Source organism: Haliotis cracherodii, unplaced genomic scaffold (genome assembly GCF_022045235.1).
Source record: "Haliotis cracherodii isolate W230 unplaced genomic scaffold, xgHalCrac1.p SCAF_23, whole genome shotgun sequence".
NCBI lineage: Eukaryota > Metazoa > Mollusca > Gastropoda > Lepetellida > Haliotidae > Haliotis > Haliotis cracherodii.
Genome location: NW_027266279.1, coordinates 1,819,368 through 1,841,092, shown reverse-complemented (window position 1 = coordinate 1,841,092; position 21,725 = coordinate 1,819,368). Strand labels below are relative to the sequence as shown.

The 21,725-nt window shown below is 40.6% G+C and overlaps 1 protein-coding gene across 1 annotated transcript in view; it reads left to right on the top strand.

Annotated features, from left to right (window-relative positions):
• Nucleotides 1-112: 112 nt before the first annotated feature.
• Nucleotides 113-21,725, top strand: part of LOC139471903 (toll-like receptor 4) — a 30,985-nt gene continuing 9,372 nt past the window's right edge. Inside the window, exon 1 of the mRNA XM_071254416.1 lies at nucleotides 113-556. Coding sequence (XP_071110517.1) covers nucleotides 113-556 — 444 coding nt within the window. The remainder of the gene's footprint in view (nucleotides 557-21,725) is intronic.

Genomic DNA, 21,725 nt, shown 5'->3' with positions numbered 1-21,725 from the left:
CGGCATCTGGAACCATACCCCAAGGTGAAGGAGGATTTCACGGCATCTCGAACCACACCCCCAGGTGAAGGAGGATTTCACGGCATCTGGAACCACACCCAGATGAAGGAGGATGTCTCTGTACCTGGAACCATACCCCCAGGCGAAGGAGAATTTCACGGCATCTGGAACCATACCCCCAGGTGAAGGAGGATTTCACGGCATCTGGAACCACACCCAGATGAAGGAGGATATCACGGTATCTGGAACCATACCACCAGGTGAAGGAGGATTTCACGGCATCTCGAACCATTCATCCAGATTAAAAAGGATATCACGGCATCTGGAACCACACCCAGATGAAGGAGGATGTCTCTGTACCTGGAACCATACCCCCAGGCGAAGGAGAGTTTCACGGCATCTGGAACCATACATCCAGGTGAAGGAGGATTTCACGGCATCTGGAACCATACCCCCAGGCGAAGGAGGATTTCACGGCATCTGGAACCATACCCCCAGGCGAAGGAGGGTTTCACGGCATCTGGAACCATATCCCCAGGTGAAGGAGGATTTCACGGTATCTGGAACCATACCCCCAGGTGAAGGAGGATATCACGGTATCTGGAACCATATCCCTAGGTGAAGGAGGATATCACGGTATCTGGAACCATACCCCCAGGTGAAGGGGGATTTCAGGGCATCTGGAACCATACCCCCAGGTGAAGGAGGATTTCACGGCATCTGGAACCATACCCCCAGGCGAAGGGGGATTTCATGGTATCTGAAACCATACCCCCAGGTGAAGGGGGATTTCACTGTATCTGGAACCATACCCCCTACTACTTTCTACATCAGTATAAATGAAACGTTTGATAAACTGAAAAAAATTCCTGCAGCTCATCAGTCATTCAATTCATCATCAATACACATCGTAAAGTCGAAGGCTGTGTTACGTATTGTCGTAACTGCGTCAGGTGGGACCCTACTACAGTTACCTAAACGTATTGTCGTTCCGTGTCGTCATGGCAAGATAGGTCATGACTTTGCAGCTCGGCTGGTCAGAATCGGGTTATCTGAGTCTAGGAGTGATTTGTCTATCGATTCTTTCTCCGAAAGTCTCAAACAGCATTCATACGCATAATGACCGCAACACCAGGCTTTATACTCGCATAGTTTTACTTACTCGTCAGTCCACCTATCAAGACACGACAGGATCAGACCGGCCAGGCTCGTCACTGCGTGGGATTAGACTCAATCGATTTTTAAACCGCACTCTCCTCTCCAAATGTTTAAGGTGTCATTTTGAAGTGTTCGGGCCTGTCTTTGTCACATGTCCTCAAAGATATTTTTAAATTGGTTATGAACAATATCAGACCATGAAGTCTCGTCTGTGTCGTGATTGGAAAACTACCAGAACCTACTAACCTATTAAAGATGTCTATTGATTAATTGGCGACAACAACACAGAAGCTATCTCGAAATACCCAGTAACTGTCATTGCTCTATTGATTTCCTGCTTGTTTGCGCCAAGTCGGCAGCTCTGTGTTTCCCTCGTGTTAAAGCTATAACCATCAATTTAAAGGTTGACCTTGTTATAATTTTCTAAGGTTTGGGGATGCATTTTTACCTTATAACAATATACCAGCAATATACACGACTATCAATATACATGGTGATGTCGTAGACGGTGTTAAATATACCAGCAATATACATGACTATCAATATACATGGTGAAGTCGAAGACGGTGTTAAATACACTATCAACATACATGGTGATATCGTAGACGGTGTTAAATACACTATCAATATACATGGTGATGTCAAAGACGGTGTTAAATACACTATCAATATACATGGTGATATCGTAGACGGTGTTAAATACACTATCAATATACATGGTGAAGTCGAAGACGGTGTTAAATACACTATGAATATACATGGTGATGTCAAAGACGGGGTTAAATACACTATCAATACACATGGTGATGTAAAAAGATGGTGTTAAATACACTATCAATTTACATGGTGAAGTCGAAGACGGTGTAAAATACACTATCAATTTACATGGTGAAGTCGAAGACGGGGTTAAATACACTATCAATATACATGGTGATGTCAAAGACGGTGTTAAATACACTATCAATATACATGGTGATATCGTAGACGGTGTTAAATACACTATGAATATACATGGTGATGTCAAAGACGGGGTTAAATACACTATCAATACACATGGTGATGTAAAAAGATGGTGTTAAATACACTATCAATTTACATGGTGAAGTCCAAGACGGTGTTAAATACACTATCAATTTACATGGTGAAGTCGAAGACGGTGTTAAATACACTATCAATAAACATGGGGATGTCGAAGACGGTGTTAAAAACACTATCAACATACATGGGGGTGTCGAAGACGGTGTTAAATACACCATCAATAAACATGGTGATGTCGAAGACGGTGTTAAATACACCATCAATATGCATGGTGAAGTCGTAGAGTCTTACCACAGCAACATGACAAAATTATCTTTTGATGGGTCGACAATGCAACATGGGAACAGATTTCGACCCGGAAAAATGTCCCATGTCGCCCTTTGGTAAAATATACAAGATTATTCAAAGGGCGATAAAACGACAATGCGACAAATTGTCACATTGTCGCGTTTTGGTTAATTTTGACACTTTTTGCTTGTTTTGGTAAGGGAGAGAAGGCAACAATGCAACAAAGTCCCTTCTCGGATTCCATAGAACAGCGGGATTAACTCCCCCTAATCGCAAGTGGATTCACAACATTTATCTGTACTTAAGTGAGTGCACAGTTTCAAGTTGTATTGATTTAATATCCCAGTATGTCAGACTAACGCTTTCAACACTGCTGCCCGAACTGGGTGTGGTAGAAGGAAAAGCTTCTGTCTGACTGGCGTAGAAAGAGTTAAAGTGGGACAAGTAGCACGAGTGTGGGATTGAATCGATAGCTGTTAATACCAGGAAGTATATGTCAGTACAGACTCTTAACATCCAAAGAATACCCCCACGTTTGTAAACGGTGCCCTGACGCGAGGACGCTGATACGTGATACTCCCTCAACGATGCTTTTGCACATATATGTAAGTACTTAGGTCTGAAGTTAACAAGGGGGGCAAGGGAAAAATAACCCTTATAACGCCGTAAATGCAACTTATGTCCATTGGCAAGATGTGGTGAAAATCACTTTTCCACAGAACAGATAATTATTTCTATGATTAATTGTTAACAATAATTGTATTTAGAAGAAGGAATAATAAATAAGAACCTAACTTCAAAGTCAATTCAGATTCGTGGTATGAACACAGTGAAACAATAAATTAAGGCAGCAATATTTTGACGTCACGTGATACTTACTTTCAGATCACAACTTACTAGGTTGAGGCCGGGTTATAATATATAGAGGTTATCACGCGAGTGTGTTTGGGGATGGTCAATATTCTGCATTGGGAATAAACATTGTATTTTGCGAGCCTAATACAGGATATTTACCATCCCCAAACACACAAGCGGGATAACCTCTTTATCAAATAATGTCATTCTTTAATTCTGTGCTTGAAAATAGCTTTCCTTCTCTCACAAACATTACCGAAACATTACGAGTTTTCCTGGAATGTGCGCATTAATATTTACTACGTCACAGGGTAAATGATGTGTCAGTCTGACAGTAGCCAATATAGTCCCAACTGAAATCAGTTTCTTATACAGTGGCGAAGCAACATTGTTTTTAATTGCCTTTCGCGGCAATCCATCGGTCTGTCCGCTAGAGTAACTGCCCTTTGTCAAAGGGAAGCTACTCTAACCCTAGTCTATGAGACGTCACGGCCACGGTCAGACATTGTTGACTGTCGCTCTGTCCTGTCATAACGTTAAGTACAGTCAGATGTACACACATCGACAAAACGAAACAAGGTAACAATTCAAACATATTTCGGTCGAATCCAACTATTTTAATTTGTGGAGAAGGTTTCAAGCCGCAGAGGTCTACAAGCACAGATATGGCTACTGATCCCGCTTGACTAGGCCTCGTGCCCCTCGCAAAATTGTTTCGAAATTTATATCTCCAAAGTTGCCAAAACTTATAAAATGCCTTTGCTGCGTCACAGTAAGACACTGATTTTCAGTATATTAGACTGTCCTTTTGATAATGATAGCAATTATCCCTGTAGTTTATCCAGATTCCCGATGGTTTATTCTGACTCGATCGCCGAATGACGAGGACAACGCCATGTTTGTTTATAAACAGTGAAAGTTGTCCCTATTTGACCTTTGATATTTGCATCTCTATCCGCATATGACCCCAACGGATATCGCTTTTATCCGTTGGCTAAATCCTGCCGAGAAACCTACCCATTATATGATAAATATATATATATATATATAGGCTTTCAATAAAGGCTTAACATTTTCAACCAAAACCGACTGCTTTATGAACCGACTAAAATGCAAGAAATATCAGAAAATATAAGAAAACATCGAGATACCTTATAGTGAAACAATACAATGTATCGCGGTATAAAAGTTACAAAACTTCACACGATATGGTGGGTTGAACATTCGATTTATGTTAAACAGATATGGTGACTTTTTACCAATCATCGAACACAATTGTGGCAGGTTTATGAAACGTTAATTGTAAAACCTGATATTACAACTGAAATAAATGTATTCATCAGGTCCCGGGTATTGTTGATATTGCCTGTCTTGGAAGTTTATTAACATTTAAAGGAACCTTTTGTTACTGTCGTGTGACGTCATCAGAGGTTCATAAGTAGATATCACGACTTAATAGCTCGAGGTCAGTAGTGCTGTCTAAAGATCACGACTTTATAGCTTGAGTCCAGTACTAATATCTAAAGACAAAGACTTTATAGCTTGATTCCAGGAGTAATATCTAGAGATCACGACTTTATAGCTTGAGTCCAGGACTAACATCTAGAGATAACGACTTTATGGGTTGAGTCCACGACTGATATCTAAAGATAATGACTTTATAGCTAGAGTCCAGGACTAACATCTAGAGATCACCACTTTATAGCTTGAGTCCACGACTGATATCTAAAGATAATGACTTTATAGCTAGAGTCCAGGACTAACATCTAGAGATCACCACTTTATAGCTTGAGTCCAGGGCAAATATCCAGAGCTAACGACTTTATGTCTTGAGTCCAGGAATGCTATCTAGAGATAACGACTTTATAGTTTGAGTCCAGGACCTATATCCAGAGATAACGACTTTATGCCTTGAGTCCAGGGCTGATATCTAAAGATAATGACTTTATGTCTTGAGTCCAGGAATGCTATCTAGAGATAACGACTTTATAGCTTGAGTCCAGGACAAATATCCAGAGATCACCCCTTTATAGCTTGAGCCCAGGGCAAATATCCAGAGATAACGACTTTATGTCTTGAGTCCAGGAATGCTATCTAGAGATAACGACTTTATAGTTTGAGTCCAGGACCTATATCCAGAGATAACGACTTTATGCCTTGAGTCCAGGACTGATATCTAAAGGGTAATGACTTTATGTCTTGAGTCCAGGAATGCTATCTAGAGATAACGACTTTATAGCTTGAGTCCAGGACAAATATCCAGAGATCACCCCTTTATAGCTTGAGTCCAGGGCAAATATCCAGAGATAACGACTTTATGCCTTGAGTCCAGGAATGCTATCTAGAGATAACGACTTTATAGTTTGAGTCCAGGACCTATATCCAGAGATAACGACTTTATGCCTTGAGTCCAGGGCTGATATCTAAAGATAATGACTTTATGTCTTGAGTCCAGGAATGCTATCTAGAGATAACGACTTTATAGCTTGAGTCCAGGACAAATATCCAGAGATCACCCCTTTATAGCTTGAGCCCAGGGCAAATATCCAGAGATAACGACTTTATGTCTTGAGTCCAGGAATGCTATCTAGAGATAACGACTTTATAGTTTGAGTCCAGGACCTATATCCAGAGATAACGACTTTATGCCTTGAGTCCAGGGCTGATATCTAAAGATAATGACTTTATGTCTTGAGTCCAGGAATGCTATCTAGAGATAACGACTTTATAGCTTGAGTCCAGGACAAATATCCAGAGATCACCCCTTTATAGCTTGAGCCCAGGGCAAATATCCAGAGATAACGACTTTATGTCTTGAGTCCAGGAATGCTATCTAGAGATAACGACTTTCTAGTTTCAGTCCAGGACCTATATCCAGAGATAACGACTTTATGCCTTGAGTCCAGGACTGATATCTAAAGATAATGACTTTATGTCTTGAGTCCAGGAATGCTATCTAGAGATAACGACTTTATAGCTTGAGTCCAGGACAAATATCCAGAGATCACCCCTTTATAGCTTGAGTCCAGGGCAAATATCCAGAGCTAACGACTTTATGTCTTGAGTCCAGGAATGCTATCTAGAGATAACGACTTTATAGTTTGAGTCCAGGACCTATATCCAGAGATAACGACTTTATGCCTTGAGTCCAGGACTGATATCTAAAGATAATGACTTTATGTCTTGAGTCCAGGAATGCTATCTAGAGATAACGACTTTATAGCTTGAGTCCAGGACAAATATCCAGAGATCACCCCTTTATAGCTTGAGTCCAGGGCAAATATCCAGAGATAACGACTTTATGTCTTGAGTCCAGGAATGCTATCTAGAGATAACGACTTTATAGTTTGAGTCCAGGACAAATATCCAGAGATCACCCCTTTATAGCTTGAGCCCAGGGCAAATATCCAGAGCTAACGACTTTATGTCTTGAGTCCAGGAATGCTATCTAGAGATAACGACTTTATAGTTTGAGTCCAGGACAAATATCCAGAGATCACCCCTTTATAGCTTGAGCCCAGGGCAAATATCCAGAGATAACGACTTTATGTCTTGAGTCCAGGAATGCTATCTAGAGATAACGACTTTATAGTTTGAGTCCAGGACCTATATCCAGAGATAACGACTTTATGCCTTGAGTCCAGGACTGATATCTAAAGATAATGACTTTATGTCTTGAGTCCAGGAATGCTATCTAGAGATAACGACTTTATAGCTTGAGTCCAGGACAAATATCCAGAGATCACCCCTTTATAGCTTGAGCCCAGGGCAAATATCCAGAGCTAACGACTTTATGTCTTGAGTCCAGGAATGCTATCTAGAGATAATGACTTTATAGTTTGAGTCCAGGACCTATATCCAGAGATAACGACTTTATGCCTTGAGTCCAGGACTGATATCTAAAGATAATGACTTTATGTCTTGAGTCCAGGAATGCTATCTAGAGATAACGACTTTATAGTTTGAGTCCAGGACCTATATCCAGAGATAACGACTTTATGCCTTGAGTCCAGGACTGATATCTAAAGATAATGACTTTATGTCTTGAGTCCAGGAATGCTATCTAGAGATAACGACTTTATAGCTTGAGTCCAGGACAAATATCCAGAGATCACCCCTTTATAGCTTGAGTCCAGGGCAAATATCCAGAGCTAACGACTTTATGTCTTGAGTCCAGGAATGCTATCTAGAGATAACGACTTTATAGTTTGAGTCCAGGACAAATATCCAGAGATCACCCCTTTATAGCTTGAGTCCAGGGCAAATATCCAGAGCTAACGACTTTATGTCTTGAGTCCAGGAATGCTATCTAGAGATAACGACTTTATAGTTTCAGTCCAGGACCTATATCCAGAGATAACGACTTTATGCCTTGAGTCCAGGACTGATATCTAAAGATAATGACTTTATGTCTTGAGTCCAGGAATGCTATCTAGAGATAACGACTTTATAGCTTGAGTCCAGGACAAATATCCAGAGATCACCCCTTTATAGCTTGAGTCCAGGGCAAATATCCAGAGCTAACGACTTTATGTCTTGAGTCCAGGAATGCTATCTAGAGATAACGACTTTATAGTTTCAGTCCAGGACCTATATCCAGAGATAACGACTTTATGCCTTGAGTCCAGGACTGATATCTAAAGATAATGACTTTATGTCTTGAGTCCAGGAATGCTATCTAGAGATAACGACTTTATAGCTTGAGTCCAGGACAAATATCCAGAGATCACCCCTTTATAGCTTGAGTCCAGGGCAAATATCCAGAGCTAACGACTTTATGTCTTGAGTCCAGGAATGCTATCTAGAGATAACGACTTTATAGTTTGAGTCCAGGACAAATATCCAGAGATCACCCCTTTATAGCTTGAGTCCAGGGCAAATATCCAGAGCTAACGACTTTATGTCTTGAGTCCAGGAATGCTATCTAGAGATAACGACTTTATAGTTTCAGTCCAGGACCTATATCCAGAGATAACGACTTTATGCCTTGAGTCCAGGACTGATATCTAAAGATAATGACTTTATGTCTTGAGTCCAGGAATGCTATCTAGAGATAACGACTTTATAGCTTGAGTCCAGGACAAATATCCAGAGATCACCCCTTTATAGCTTGAGTCCAGGGCAAATATCCAGAGCTAACGACTTTATGTCTTGAGTCCAGGAATGCTATCTAGAGATAACGACTTTATAGTTTCAGTCCAGGATCTATATCCAGAGATAACGACTTTATGCCTTGAGTCCAGGACTGATATCTAAAGATAATGACTTTATGTCTTGAGTCCAGGAATGCTATCTAGAGATAACGACTTTATAGCTTGAGTCCAGGACAAATATCCAGAGATCACCCCTTTATAGCTTGAGTCCAGGGCAAATATCCAGAGCTAACGACTTTATGTCTTGAGTCCAGGAATGCTATCTAGAGATAACGACTTTATAGTTTGAGTCCAGGACCTATATCCAGAGATAACGACTTTATGCCTTGAGTCCAGGACTGATATCTAAAGATAATGACTTTATGTCTTGAGTCCAGGAATGCTATCTAGAGATAACGACTTTATAGCTTGAGTCCAGGACAAATATCCAGAGATCACCCCTTTATAGCTTGAGTCCAGGGCAAATATCCAGAGCTAACGACTTTATGCCTTGAGTCCAGGAATGCTATCTAGAGATAACGACTTTATAGTTTGAGTCCAGGACCTATATCCAGAGATAACGACTTTATGCCTTGAGTCCAGGACTGATATCTAAAGATAATGACTTTATGTCTTGAGTCCAGGAATGCTATCTAGAGATAACGACTTTATAGCTTGAGTCCAGGACAAATATCCAGAGATCACCCCTTTATAGCTTGAGTCCAGGGCAAATATCCAGAGCTAACGACTTTATGTCTTGAGTCCAGGAATGCTATCTAGAGATAACGACTTTATAGTTTGAGTCCAGGACAAATATCCAGAGATCACCCCTTTATAGCTTGAGCCCAGGGCAAATATCCAGAGCTAACGACTTTATGTCTTGAGTCCAGGAATGCTATCTAGAGATAACGACTTTATAGTTTGAGTCCAGGACCTATATCCAGAGATAACGACTTTATGCCTTGAGTCCAGGACTGATATCTAAAGATAATGACTTTATGTCTTGAGTCCAGGAATGCTATCTAGAGATAACGACTTTATAGCTTGAGTCCAGGACAAATATCCAGAGATCACCCCTTTATAGCTTGAGCCCAGGGCAAATATCCAGAGCTAACGACTTTATGTCTTGAGTCCAGGAATGCTATCTAGAGATAATGACTTTATAGTTTGAGTCCAGGACCTATATCCAGAGATAACGACTTTATGCCTTGAGTCCAGGACTGATATCTAAAGATAATGACTTTATGTCTTGAGTCCAGGAATGCTATCTAGAGATAACGACTTTATAGTTTGAGTCCAGGACCTATATCCAGAGATAACGACTTTATGCCTTGAGTCCAGGACTGATATCTAAAGATAATGACTTTATGTCTTGAGTCCAGGAATGCTATCTAGAGATAACGACTTTATAGCTTGAGTCCAGGACAAATATCCAGAGATCACCCCTTTATAGCTTGAGTCCAGGGCAAATATCCAGAGCTAACGACTTTATGCCTTGAGTCCAGGAATGCTATCTAGAGATAACGACTTTATAGTTTGAGTCCAGGACCTATATCCAGAGATAACGACTTTATGCCTTGAGTCCAGGACTGATATCTAAAGATAATGACTTTATGTCTTGAGTCCAGGAATGCTATCTAGAGATAACGACTTTATAGCTTGAGTCCAGGACAAATATCCAGAGATCACCCCTTTATAGCTTGAGTCCAGGGCAAATATCCAGAGCTAACGACTTTATGTCTTGAGTCCAGGAATGCTATCTAGAGATAACGACTTTATAGTTTGAGTCCAGGACCTATATCCAGAGATAACGACTTTATGCCTTGAGTCCAGGACTGATATCTAAAGATAATGACTTTATGTCTTGAGTCCAGGAATGCTATCTAGAGATAACGACTTTATAGCTTGAGTCCAGGACAAATATCCAGAGATCACCCCTTTATAGCTTGAGCCCAGGGCAAATATCCAGAGATAACGACTTTATGTCTTGAGTCCAGGAATGCTATCTAGAGATAACGACTTTATAGTTTCAGTCCAGGATCTATATCCAGAGATAACGACTTTATGCCTTGAGTCCAGGACTGATATCTAAAGGGTAATGACTTTATGTCTTGAGTCCAGGAATGCTATCTAGAGATAACGACTTTATAGCTTGAGTCCAGGACAAATATCCAGAGATCACCCCTTTACAGCTTGAGTCCAGGGCAAATATCCAGAGATAACGACTTTATGCCTTGAGTCCAGGAATGCTATCTAGAGATAACGACTTTATAGTTTGAGTCCAGGACCTATATCCAGAGATAACGACTTTATGCCTTGAGTCCAGGGCTGATATCTAAAGATAATGACTTTATGTCTCGAGTCCAGGAATGCTATCTAGAGATAACGACTTTATAGCTTGAGTCCAGGACAAATATCCAGAGATCACCCCTTTATAGCTTGAGCCCAGGGCAAATATCCAGAGATAACGACTTTATGTCTTGAGTCCAGGAATGCTATCTAGAGATAACGACTTTATAGTTTGAGTCCAGGACCTATATCCAGAGATAACGACTTTATGCCTTGAGTCCAGGACTGATATCTAAAAGGTAATGACTTTATGTCTTGTGTCCAGGAATGCTATCTAGAGATAACGACTTTATAGCTTGAGTCCAGGACAAATATCCAGAGATCACCCCTTTATAGCTTGAGTCCAGGGCAAATATCCAGAGCTAACGACTTTATGTCTTGAGTCCAGGAATGCTATCTAGAGATAACGACTTTATAGTTTGAGTCCAGGACAAATATCCAGAGATCACCCCTTTATAGCTTGAGTCCAGGGCAAATATCCAGAGCTAACGACTTTATGTCTTGAGTCCAGGAATGCTATCTAGAGATAACGACTTTATAGTTTGAGTCCAGGACCTATATCCAGAGATAACGACTTTATGCCTTGAGTCCAGGGCTGATATCTAAAGATAATGACTTTATGTCTTGAGTCCAGGAATGCTATCTAGAGATAACGACTTTATAGCTTGAGTCCAGGACAAATATCCAGAGATCACCCCTTTATAGCTTGAGCCCAGGGCAAATATCCAGAGATAACGACTTTATGTCTTGAGTCCAGGAATGCTATCTAGAGATAACGACTTTATAGTTTGAGTCCAGGACCTATATCCAGAGATAACGACTTTATGCCTTGAGTCCAGGACTGATATCTAAAGATAATGACTTTATGTCTTGAGTCCAGGAATGCTATCTAGAGATAACGACTTTATAGCTTGAGTCCAGGACAAATATCCAGAGATCACCCCTTTATAGCTTGAGTCCAGGGCAAATATCCAGAGCTAACGACTTTATGTCTTGAGTCCAGGAATGCTATCTAGAGATAACGACTTTATAGTTTGAGTCCAGGACCTATATCCAGAGATAACGACTTTATGCCTTGAGTCCAGGACTGATATCTAAAGATAATGACTTTATGTCTTGAGTCCAGGAATGCTATCTAGAGATAACGACTTTATAGCTTGAGTCCAGGACAAATATCCAGAGATCACCCCTTTATAGCTTGAGCCCAGGGCAAATATCCAGAGATAACGACTTTATGTCTTGAGTCCAGGAATGCTATCTAGAGATAACGACTTTATAGTTTCAGTCCAGGATCTATATCCAGAGATAACGACTTTATGCCTTGAGTCCAGGACTGATATCTAAAGATAATGACTTTATGTCTTGAGTCCAGGAATGCTATCTAGAGATAACGACTTTATAGCTTGAGTCCAGGACAAATATCCAGAGATCACCCCTTTTTAGCTTGAGCCCAGGGCAAATATCCAGAGATAACGACTTTATGTCTTGAGTCCAGGAATGCTATCTAGAGATAACGACTTTATAGTTTCAGTCCAGGACCTATATCCAGAGATAACGACTTTATGCCTTGAGTCCAGGACTGATATCTAAAAGGTAATGACTTTATGTCTTGTGTCCAGGAATGCTATCTAGAGATAACGACTTTATAGCTTGAGTCCAGGACAAATATCCAGAGATCACCCCTTTATAGCTTGAGTCCAGGGCAAATATCCAGAGCTAACGACTTTATGTCTTGAGTCCAGGAATGCTATCTAGAGATAACGACTTTATAGTTTGAGTCCAGGACCTATATCCAGAGATAACGACTTTATGCCTTGAGTCCAGGACTGATATCTAAAGATAATGACTTTATGTCTTGAGTCCAGGAATGCTATCTAGAGATAACGACTTTATAGCTTGAGTCCAGGACAAATATCCAGAGATCACCCCTTTATAGCTTGAGTCCAGGGCAAATATCCAGAGCTAACGACTTTATGTCTTGAGTCCAGGAATGCTATCTAGAGATAACGACTTTATAGTTTGAGTCCAGGACCTATATCCAGAGATAACGACTTTATGCCTTGAGTCCAGGACTGATATCTAAAGATAATGACTTTATGTCTTGAGTCCAGGAATGCTATCTAGAGATAACGACTTTATAGTTTGAGTCCAGGACAAATATCCAGAGATCACCCCTTTATAGCTTGAGTCCAGGGCAAATATCCAGAGCTAACGACTTTATGTCTTGAGTCCAGGAATGCTATCTAGAGATAACGACTTTATAGTTTGAGGCCAGGACCTATATCCAGAGATAACGACTTTATGCCTTGAGTCCAGGGCTGATATCTAAAGGGTAATGACTTTATGTCTTGAGTCCAGGAATGCTATCTAGAGATAACGACTTTATGCATTGAGTCCAGGACAAATATCCAGAGATCACCCCTTTATAGCTTGAGCCCAGGGCAAATATCCAGAGATAACGACTTTATGTCTTGAGTCCAGGAATGCTATCTAGAGATAACGACTTTATAGTTTGAGTCCAGGACCTATATCCAGAGATAACGACTTTATGCCTTGAGTCCAGGGCTGATATCTAAAGGGTAATGACTTTATGTCTTGAGTCCAGGAATGCTATCTAGAGATAACGACTTTATAGCTTGAGTCCAGGACAAATATCCAGAGATCACCCCTTTATAGCTTGAGTCCAGGGCAAATATCCAGAGCTAACGACTTTATGTCTTGAGTCCAGGAATGCTATCTAGAGATAACGACTTTATAGTTTGAGTCCAGGACCTATATCCAGAGATAACGACTTTATGCCTTGAGTCCAGGACTGATATCTAAAGATAATGACTTTATGTCTTGAGTCCAGGAATGCTATCTAGAGATAACGACTTTATAGCTTGAGTCCAGGACAAATATCCAGAGATCACCCCTTTATAGCTTGAGTCCAGGGCAAATATCCAGAGCTAACGACTTTATGTCTTGAGTCCAGGAATGCTATCTAGAGATAACGACTTTATAGTTTGAGTCCAGGACCTATATCCAGAGATAACGACTTTATGCCTTGAGTCCAGGACTGATATCTAAAGATAATGACTTTATGTCTTGAGTCCAGGAATGCTATCTAGAGATAACGACTTTATAGCTTGAGTCCAGGACAAATATCCAGAGATCACCCCTTTATAGCTTGAGCCCAGGGCAAATATCCAGAGATAACGACTTTATGTCTTGAGTCCAGGAATGCTATCTAGAGATAACGACTTTATAGTTTCAGTCCAGGATCTATATCCAGAGATAACGACTTTATGCCTTGAGTCCAGGACTGATATCTAAAGATAATGACTTTATGTCTTGAGTCCAGGAATGCTATCTAGAGATAACGACTTTATAGCTTGAGTCCAGGACAAATATCCAGAGATCACCCCTTTATAGCTTGAGCCCAGGGCAAATATCCAGAGATAACGACTTTATGTCTTGAGTCCAGGAATGCTATCTAGAGATAACGACTTTATAGTTTCAGTCCAGGACCTATATCCAGAGATAACGACTTTATGCCTTGAGTCCAGGACTGATATCTAAAAGGTAATGACTTTATGTCTTGTGTCCAGGAATGCTATCTAGAGATAACGACTTTATAGCTTGAGTCCAGGACAAATATCCAGAGATCACCCCTTTATAGCTTGAGTCCAGGGCAAATATCCAGAGCTAACGACTTTATGTCTTGAGTCCAGGAATGCTATCTAGAGATAACGACTTTATAGTTTGAGTCCAGGACAAATATCCAGAGATCACCCCTTTATAGCTTGAGTCCAGGGCAAATATCCAGAGCTAACGACTTTATGTCTTGAGTCCAGGAATGCTATCTAGAGATAACGACTTTATAGTTTGAGTCCAGGACCTATATCCAGAGATAACGACTTTATGCCTTGAGTCGAGGGCTGATATCTAAAGGGTAATGACTTTATGTCTTGAGTCCAGGAATGCTATCTAGAGATAACGACTTTATGCATTGAGTCCAGGACAAATATCCAGAGATCACCCCTTTATAGCTTGAGCCCAGGGCAAATATCCAGAGATAACGACTTTATGTCTTGAGTCCAGGAATGCTATCTAGAGATAACGACTTTATAGTTTGAGTCCAGGACCTATATCCAGAGATAACGACTTTATGCCTTGAGTCCAGGGCTGATATCTAAAGGGTAATGACTTTATGTCTTGAGTCCAGGAATGCTATCTAGAGATAACGACTTTATAGCTTGAGTCCAGGACAAATATCCAGAGATCACCCCTTTATAGCTTGAGTCCAGGGCAAATATCCAGAGATAACGACTTTATGTCTTGAGTCCAGGAATGCTATCTAGAGATAACGACTTTATAGTTTGAGTCCAGGACCTATATCCAGAGATAACGACTTTATGCCTTGAGTCCAGGGCTGATATCTAAAGATAATGACTTTATGTCTTGAGTCCAGGAATGCTATCTAGAGATAACGACTTTATAGCTTGAGTCCAGGACAAATATCCAGAGATCACCCCTTTATAGCTTGAGCCCAGGGCAAATATCCAGAGATAACGACTTTATGTCTTGAGTCCAGGAATGCTATCTAGAGATAACGACTTTATAGTTTGAGTCCAGGACCTATATCCAGAGATAACGACTTTATGCCTTGAGTCCAGGACTGATATCTAAAGATAATGACTTTATGTCTTGAGTCCAGGAATGCTATCTAGAGATAACGACTTTATAGCTTGAGTCCAGGACAAATATCCAGAGATCACCCCTTTATAGCTTGAGTCCAGGGCAAATATCCAGAGCTAACGACTTTATGTCTTGAGTCCAGGAATGCTATCTAGAGATAACGACTTTATAGTTTGAGTCCAGGACCTATATCCAGAGATAACGACTTTATGCCTTGAGTCCAGGACTGATATCTAAAGATAATGACTTTATGTCTTGAGTCCAGGAATGCTATCTAGAGATAACGACTTTATAGCTTGAGTCCAGGACAAATATCCAGAGATCACCCCTTTATAGCTTGAGCCCAGGGCAAATATCCAGAGATAACGACTTTATGTCTTGAGTCCAGGAATGCTATCTAGAGATAACGACTTTCTAGTTTCAGTCCAGGATCTATATCCAGAGATAACGACTTTATGCCTTGAGTCCAGGACTGATATCTAAAGATAATGACTTTATGTCTTGAGTCCAGGAATGCTATCTAGAGATAACGACTTTATAGCTTGAGTCCAGGACAAATATCCAGAGATCACCCCTTTATAGCTTGAGTCCAGGGCAAATATCCAGAGCTAACGACTTTATGTCTTGAGTCCAGGAATGCTATCTAGAGATAACGACTTTATAGTTTGAGTCCAGGACCTATATCCAGAGATAACGACTTTATGCCTTGAGTCCAGGACTGATATCTAAAGATAATGACTTTATGTCTTGAGTCCAGGAATGCTATCTAGAGATAACGACTTTATAGCTTGAGTCCAGGACAAATATCCAGAGATCACCCCTTTATAGCTTGAGTCCAGGGCAAATATCCAGAGCTAACGACTTTATGCCTTGAGTCCAGGAATGCTATCTAGAGATAACGACTTTATAGTTTGAGTCCAGGACCTATATCCAGAGATAACGACTTTATGCCTTGAGTCCAGGACTGATATCTAAAGATAATGACTTTATGTCTTGAGTCCAGGAATGCTATCTAGAGATAACGACTTTATAGCTTGAGTCCAGGACAAATATCCAGAGATCACCCCTTTATAGCTTGAGTCCAGGGCAAATATCCAGAGATCACCCCTTTATAGCTTGAGCCCAGGGCAAATATCCAGAGCGAACGACTTTATGTCTTGAGTCCAGGAATGCTATCTAGAGATAACGACTTTATAGTTTGAGTCCAGGACCTATATCCAGAGATAACGACTTTATGCCTTGAGTCCAGGACTGATATCTAAAGATAATGACTTTATGTCTTGAGTCCAGGAATGCTATCTAGAGATAACGACTTTATAGCTTGAGTCCAGGACAAATATCCAGAGATCGCCCCTTTATAGCTTGAGCCCAGGGCAAATATCCAGAGATAACGACTTTATGTCTTGAGTCCAGGAATGCTATCTAGAGATAACGACTTTATAGTTTGAGTCCAGGACCTATATCCAGAGATAACGACTTTATGCCTTGAGTCCAGGACTGATATCTAAAGATAATGACTTTATGTCTTGAGTCCAGGAATGCTATCTAGAGATAACGACTTCATAGTTTGAGTCCAGGACCTATATCCAGAGATAACGACTTTATGCCTTGAGTCCAGGACTGATATCTAAAGATAATGACTTTATGTCTTGAGTCCAGGAATGCTATCTAGAGATAACGACTTTATAGCTTGAGTCCAGGACAAATATCCAGAGATCACCCCTTTATAGCTTGAGTCCAGGGCAAATATCCAGAGATAACGACTTTATGCCTTGAGTCCAGGAATGCTATCTAGAGATAACGACTTTATAGTTTGAGTCCAGGACCTATATCCAGAGATAACGACTTTATGCCTTGAGTCCAGGACTGATATCTAAAGATAATGACTTTATGTCTTGAGTCCAGGAATGCTATCTAGAGATAACGACTTTATAGCTTGAGTCCAGGACAAATATCCAGAGATCACCCCTTTATAGCTTGAGTCCAGGGCAAATATCCAGAGCTAACGACTTTATGTCTTGAGTCCAGGAATGCTATCTAGAGATAACGACTTTATAGTTTGAGTCCAGGACCTATATCCAGAGATAACGACTTTATGCCTTGAGTCCAGGACTGATATCTAAAGATAATGACTTTATGTCTTGAGTCCAGGAATGCTATCTAGAGATAACGACTTTATAGCTTGAGTCCAGGACAAATATCCAGAGATCACCCCTTTATAGCTTGAGTCCAGGGCAAATATCCAGAGATCACCCCTTTATAGCTTGAGCCCAGGGCAAATATCCAGAGCTAACGACTTTATGTCTTGAGTCCAGGAATGCTATCTAGAGATAACGACTTTATAGTTTGAGTCCAGGACCTATATCCAGAGATAACGACTTTATGCCTTGAGTCCAGGACTGATATCTAAAGATAATGACTTTATGTCTTGAGTCCAGGAATGCTATCTAGAGATAACGACTTTATAGCTTGAGTCCAGGACAAATATCCAGAGATCACCCCTTTACAGCTTGAGTCCAGGGCAAATATCCAGAGATAACGACTTTATCCCTTGAGTCCAGGAATGCTATCTAGAGATAACGACTTTATAGTTTGAGTCCAGGACCTATATCCAGAGATAACGACTTTATGCCTTGAGTCCAGGGCTGATATCTAAAGATAATGACTTTATGTCTCGAGTCCAGGAATGCTATCTAGAGATAACGACTTTATAGCTTGAGTCCAGGACAAATATCCAGAGATCACCCCTTTATAGCTTGAGCCCAGGGCAAATATCCAGAGATAACGACTTTATGTCTTGAGTCCAGGAATGCTATCTGGAGATAACGACTTTATAGTTTCAGTCCAGGACCTATATCCAGAGATAACGACTTTATGCCTTGAGTCCAGGACTGATATCTAAAAGGTAATGACTTTATGTCTTGTGTCCAGGAATGCTATCTAGAGATAACGACTTTATAGCTTGAGTCCAGGACAAATATCCAGAGATCACCCCTTTATAGCTTGAGTCCAGGGCAAATATCCAGAGATAACGACTTTATGTCTTGAGTCCAGGAATGCTATCTAGAGATAACGACTTTATAGTTTGAGTCCAGGACAAATATCCAGAGATCACCCCTTTATAGCTTGAGTCCAGGGCAAATATCCAGAGCTAACGACTTTATGTCTTGAGTCCAAGAATGCTATCTAGAGATAACGACTTTATAGTTTGAGTCCAGGACCTATATCCAGAGATAACGACTTTATGCCTTGAGTCCAGGACTGATATCTAAAGATAATGACTTTATGTCTTGAGTCCAGGAATGCTATCTAGAGATAACGACTTTATAGTTTGAGTCCAGGGCAAATATCCAGAGCTAACGACTTTATGTCTTGAGTCCAGGAATGCTATCTAGAGATAACGACTTTATAGCTTGAGTCCAGGACTAACATCTAGAGATAACGACTTTATGGGTTGAGTCCAGGACTGATATCTAAAGATAATGACTTTATAGCTAGAGTCCAGGACTAACATCTAGAGATCACAACTTTATAGCTTGAGTCCACGACTGATATCTAAAGATAATGACTTTATAGCTAGAGTCCAGGACTAACATCTAGAGATCACCACTTTATAGCTTGAGTCCAGGGCAAATATCCAGAGCTAACGACTTTATGTCTTGAGTCCAGGAATGCTATCTAGAGATAACGATTTTATAGTTTGAGTCCAGGACCTATATCCAGAGATAACGACTTTATGCCTTGAGTCCAGGGCTGATATCTAAAGATAATGACTTTATGTCTTGAGTCCAGGAATGCTATCTAGAGATAACGACTTTATAGCTTGAGTCCAGGACAAATATCCAGAGATCACCCCTTTATAGCTTGAGTCCAGGGCAAATATCCAGAGATAACGACTTTATGTCTTGAGTCCAGGAATGCTATCTAGAGATAACGACTTTATAGTTTGAGTCCAGGACCTATATCCAGAGATAACGACTTTATGCCTTGAGTCCAGGACTGATATCTAAAGGGTAATGACTTTATGTCTTGAGTCCAGGAATGCTATCTAGAGATAACGACTTTATAGCTTGAGTCCAGGACAAATATCCAGAGATCACCCCTTTACAGCTTGAGTCCATGGCAAATATCCAGAGATAACGACTTTATGCCTTGAGTCCAGGAATGCTATCTAGAGATAACGACTTTATAGTTTGAGTCCAGGACCTATATCCAGAGATAACGACTTTATGCCTTGAGTCCAGGGCTGATATCTAAAGATAATGACTTTATGTCTTGAGTCCAGGAATGCTATCTAGAGATAACGACTTTATAGCTTGAGTCCAGGACAAATATCCAGAGATCACCCCTTTATAGCTTGAGCCCAGGGCAAATATCCAGAGATAACGACTTTATGTCTTGAGTCCAGGAATGCTATCTAGAGATAACGACTTTATAGTTTGAGTCCAGGACCTATATCCAGAGATAACGACTTTATGCCTTGAGTCCAGGGCTGATATCTAAAGGGTAATGACTTTATGTCTTGAGTCCAGGAATGCTATCTAGAGATAACGACTTTATAGCTTGAGTCCAGGACAAATATCCAGAGATCACCCCTTTATAGCTTGAGTCCAGGGCAAATATCCAGAGATAACGACTTTATGCCTTGAGTCCAGGAATGCTATCTAGAGATAACGACTTTATAGTTTGAGTCCAGGACCTATATCCAGAGATAACGACTTTATGCCTTGAGTCCAGGGCTGATATCTAAAGATAATGACTTTATGTCTTGAGTCCAGGAATGCTATCTAGAGATAACGACTTTATAGCTTGAGTCCAGGACAAATATCCAGAGATCGCCCCTTTATAGCTTGAGCCCAGGGCAAATATCCAGAGATAACGACTGTATGTCTTGAGTCCAGGAATGCTATCTAGAGATAACGACTTTATAGTTTGAGTCCAGGACCTATATCCAGAGATAACGACTTTATGCCTTGAGTCCAGGACTGATATCTAAAGATAATGACTTTATGTCTTGAGTCCAGGAATGCTATCTAGAGATAACGACTTTATAGCTTGAGTCCAGGACAAATATCCAGAGATCACCCCTTTATAGCTTGAGCCCAGGGCAAATATCCAGAGCTAACGACTTTATGTCTTGAGTCCAGGAATGCTATCTAGAGATAACGACTTTATAGTTTGAGTCCAGGACCTATATCCAGAGATAACGACTTTATGCCTTGAGTCCAGGACTGATATCTAAAGATAATGACTTTATGTCTTGAGTCCAGGAATGCTATCTAGAGATAACGACTTTATAGCTTGAGTCCAGGACAAATATCCAGAGATCACCCCTTTATAGCTTGAGTCCAGGGCAAATATCCAGAGATAACGACTTTATGTCTTGAGTCCAGGAATGCTATCTAGAGATAACGACTTTATAGTTTGAGTCCAGGACCTATATCCAGAGATAACGACTTTATGCCTTGAGTCCAGGACTGATATCTAAAGATAATGACTTTATGTCTTGAGTCCAGGAATGCTATCTAGAGATAACGACTTTATAGCTTGAGTCCAGGACAAATATCCAGAGATCACCCCTTTATAGCTTGAGCCCAGGGCAAATATCCAGAGATAACGACTTTATGTCTTGAGTCCAGGAATGCTATCTAGAGATAACGACTTTATAGTTTCAGTCCAGGATCTATATCCAGAGATAACGACTTTATGCCTTGAGTCCAGGACTGATATCTAAAGATAATGACTTTATGTCTTGAGTACAGGAATGCTATCTAGAGATAACGACTTTATAGCTTGAGTCCAGGACAAATATCCAGAGATCACCCCTTTATAGCTTGAGTCCAGGGCAAATATCCAGAGCTAACGACTTTATGTCTTGAGTCCAGGAATGCTATCTAGAGATAACGACTTTATAGTTTGAGTCCAGGACCTATATCCAGAGATAACGACTTTATGCCTTGAGTCCAGGACTGATATCTAAAGATAATGACTTTATGTCTTGAGTCCAGGAATGCTATCTAGAGATAACGACTTTATAGCTTGAGTCCAGGACAAATATCCAGAGATCACCCCTTTATAGCTTGAGTCCAGGGCAAATATCCAGAGCTAACGACTTTATGCCTTGAGTCCAGGACTGATATCTAAAGATAATGACTTTATGTCTTGAGTCCAGGAATGCTATCTAGAGATAACGACTTTATAGCTTGAGTCCAGGACAAATATCCA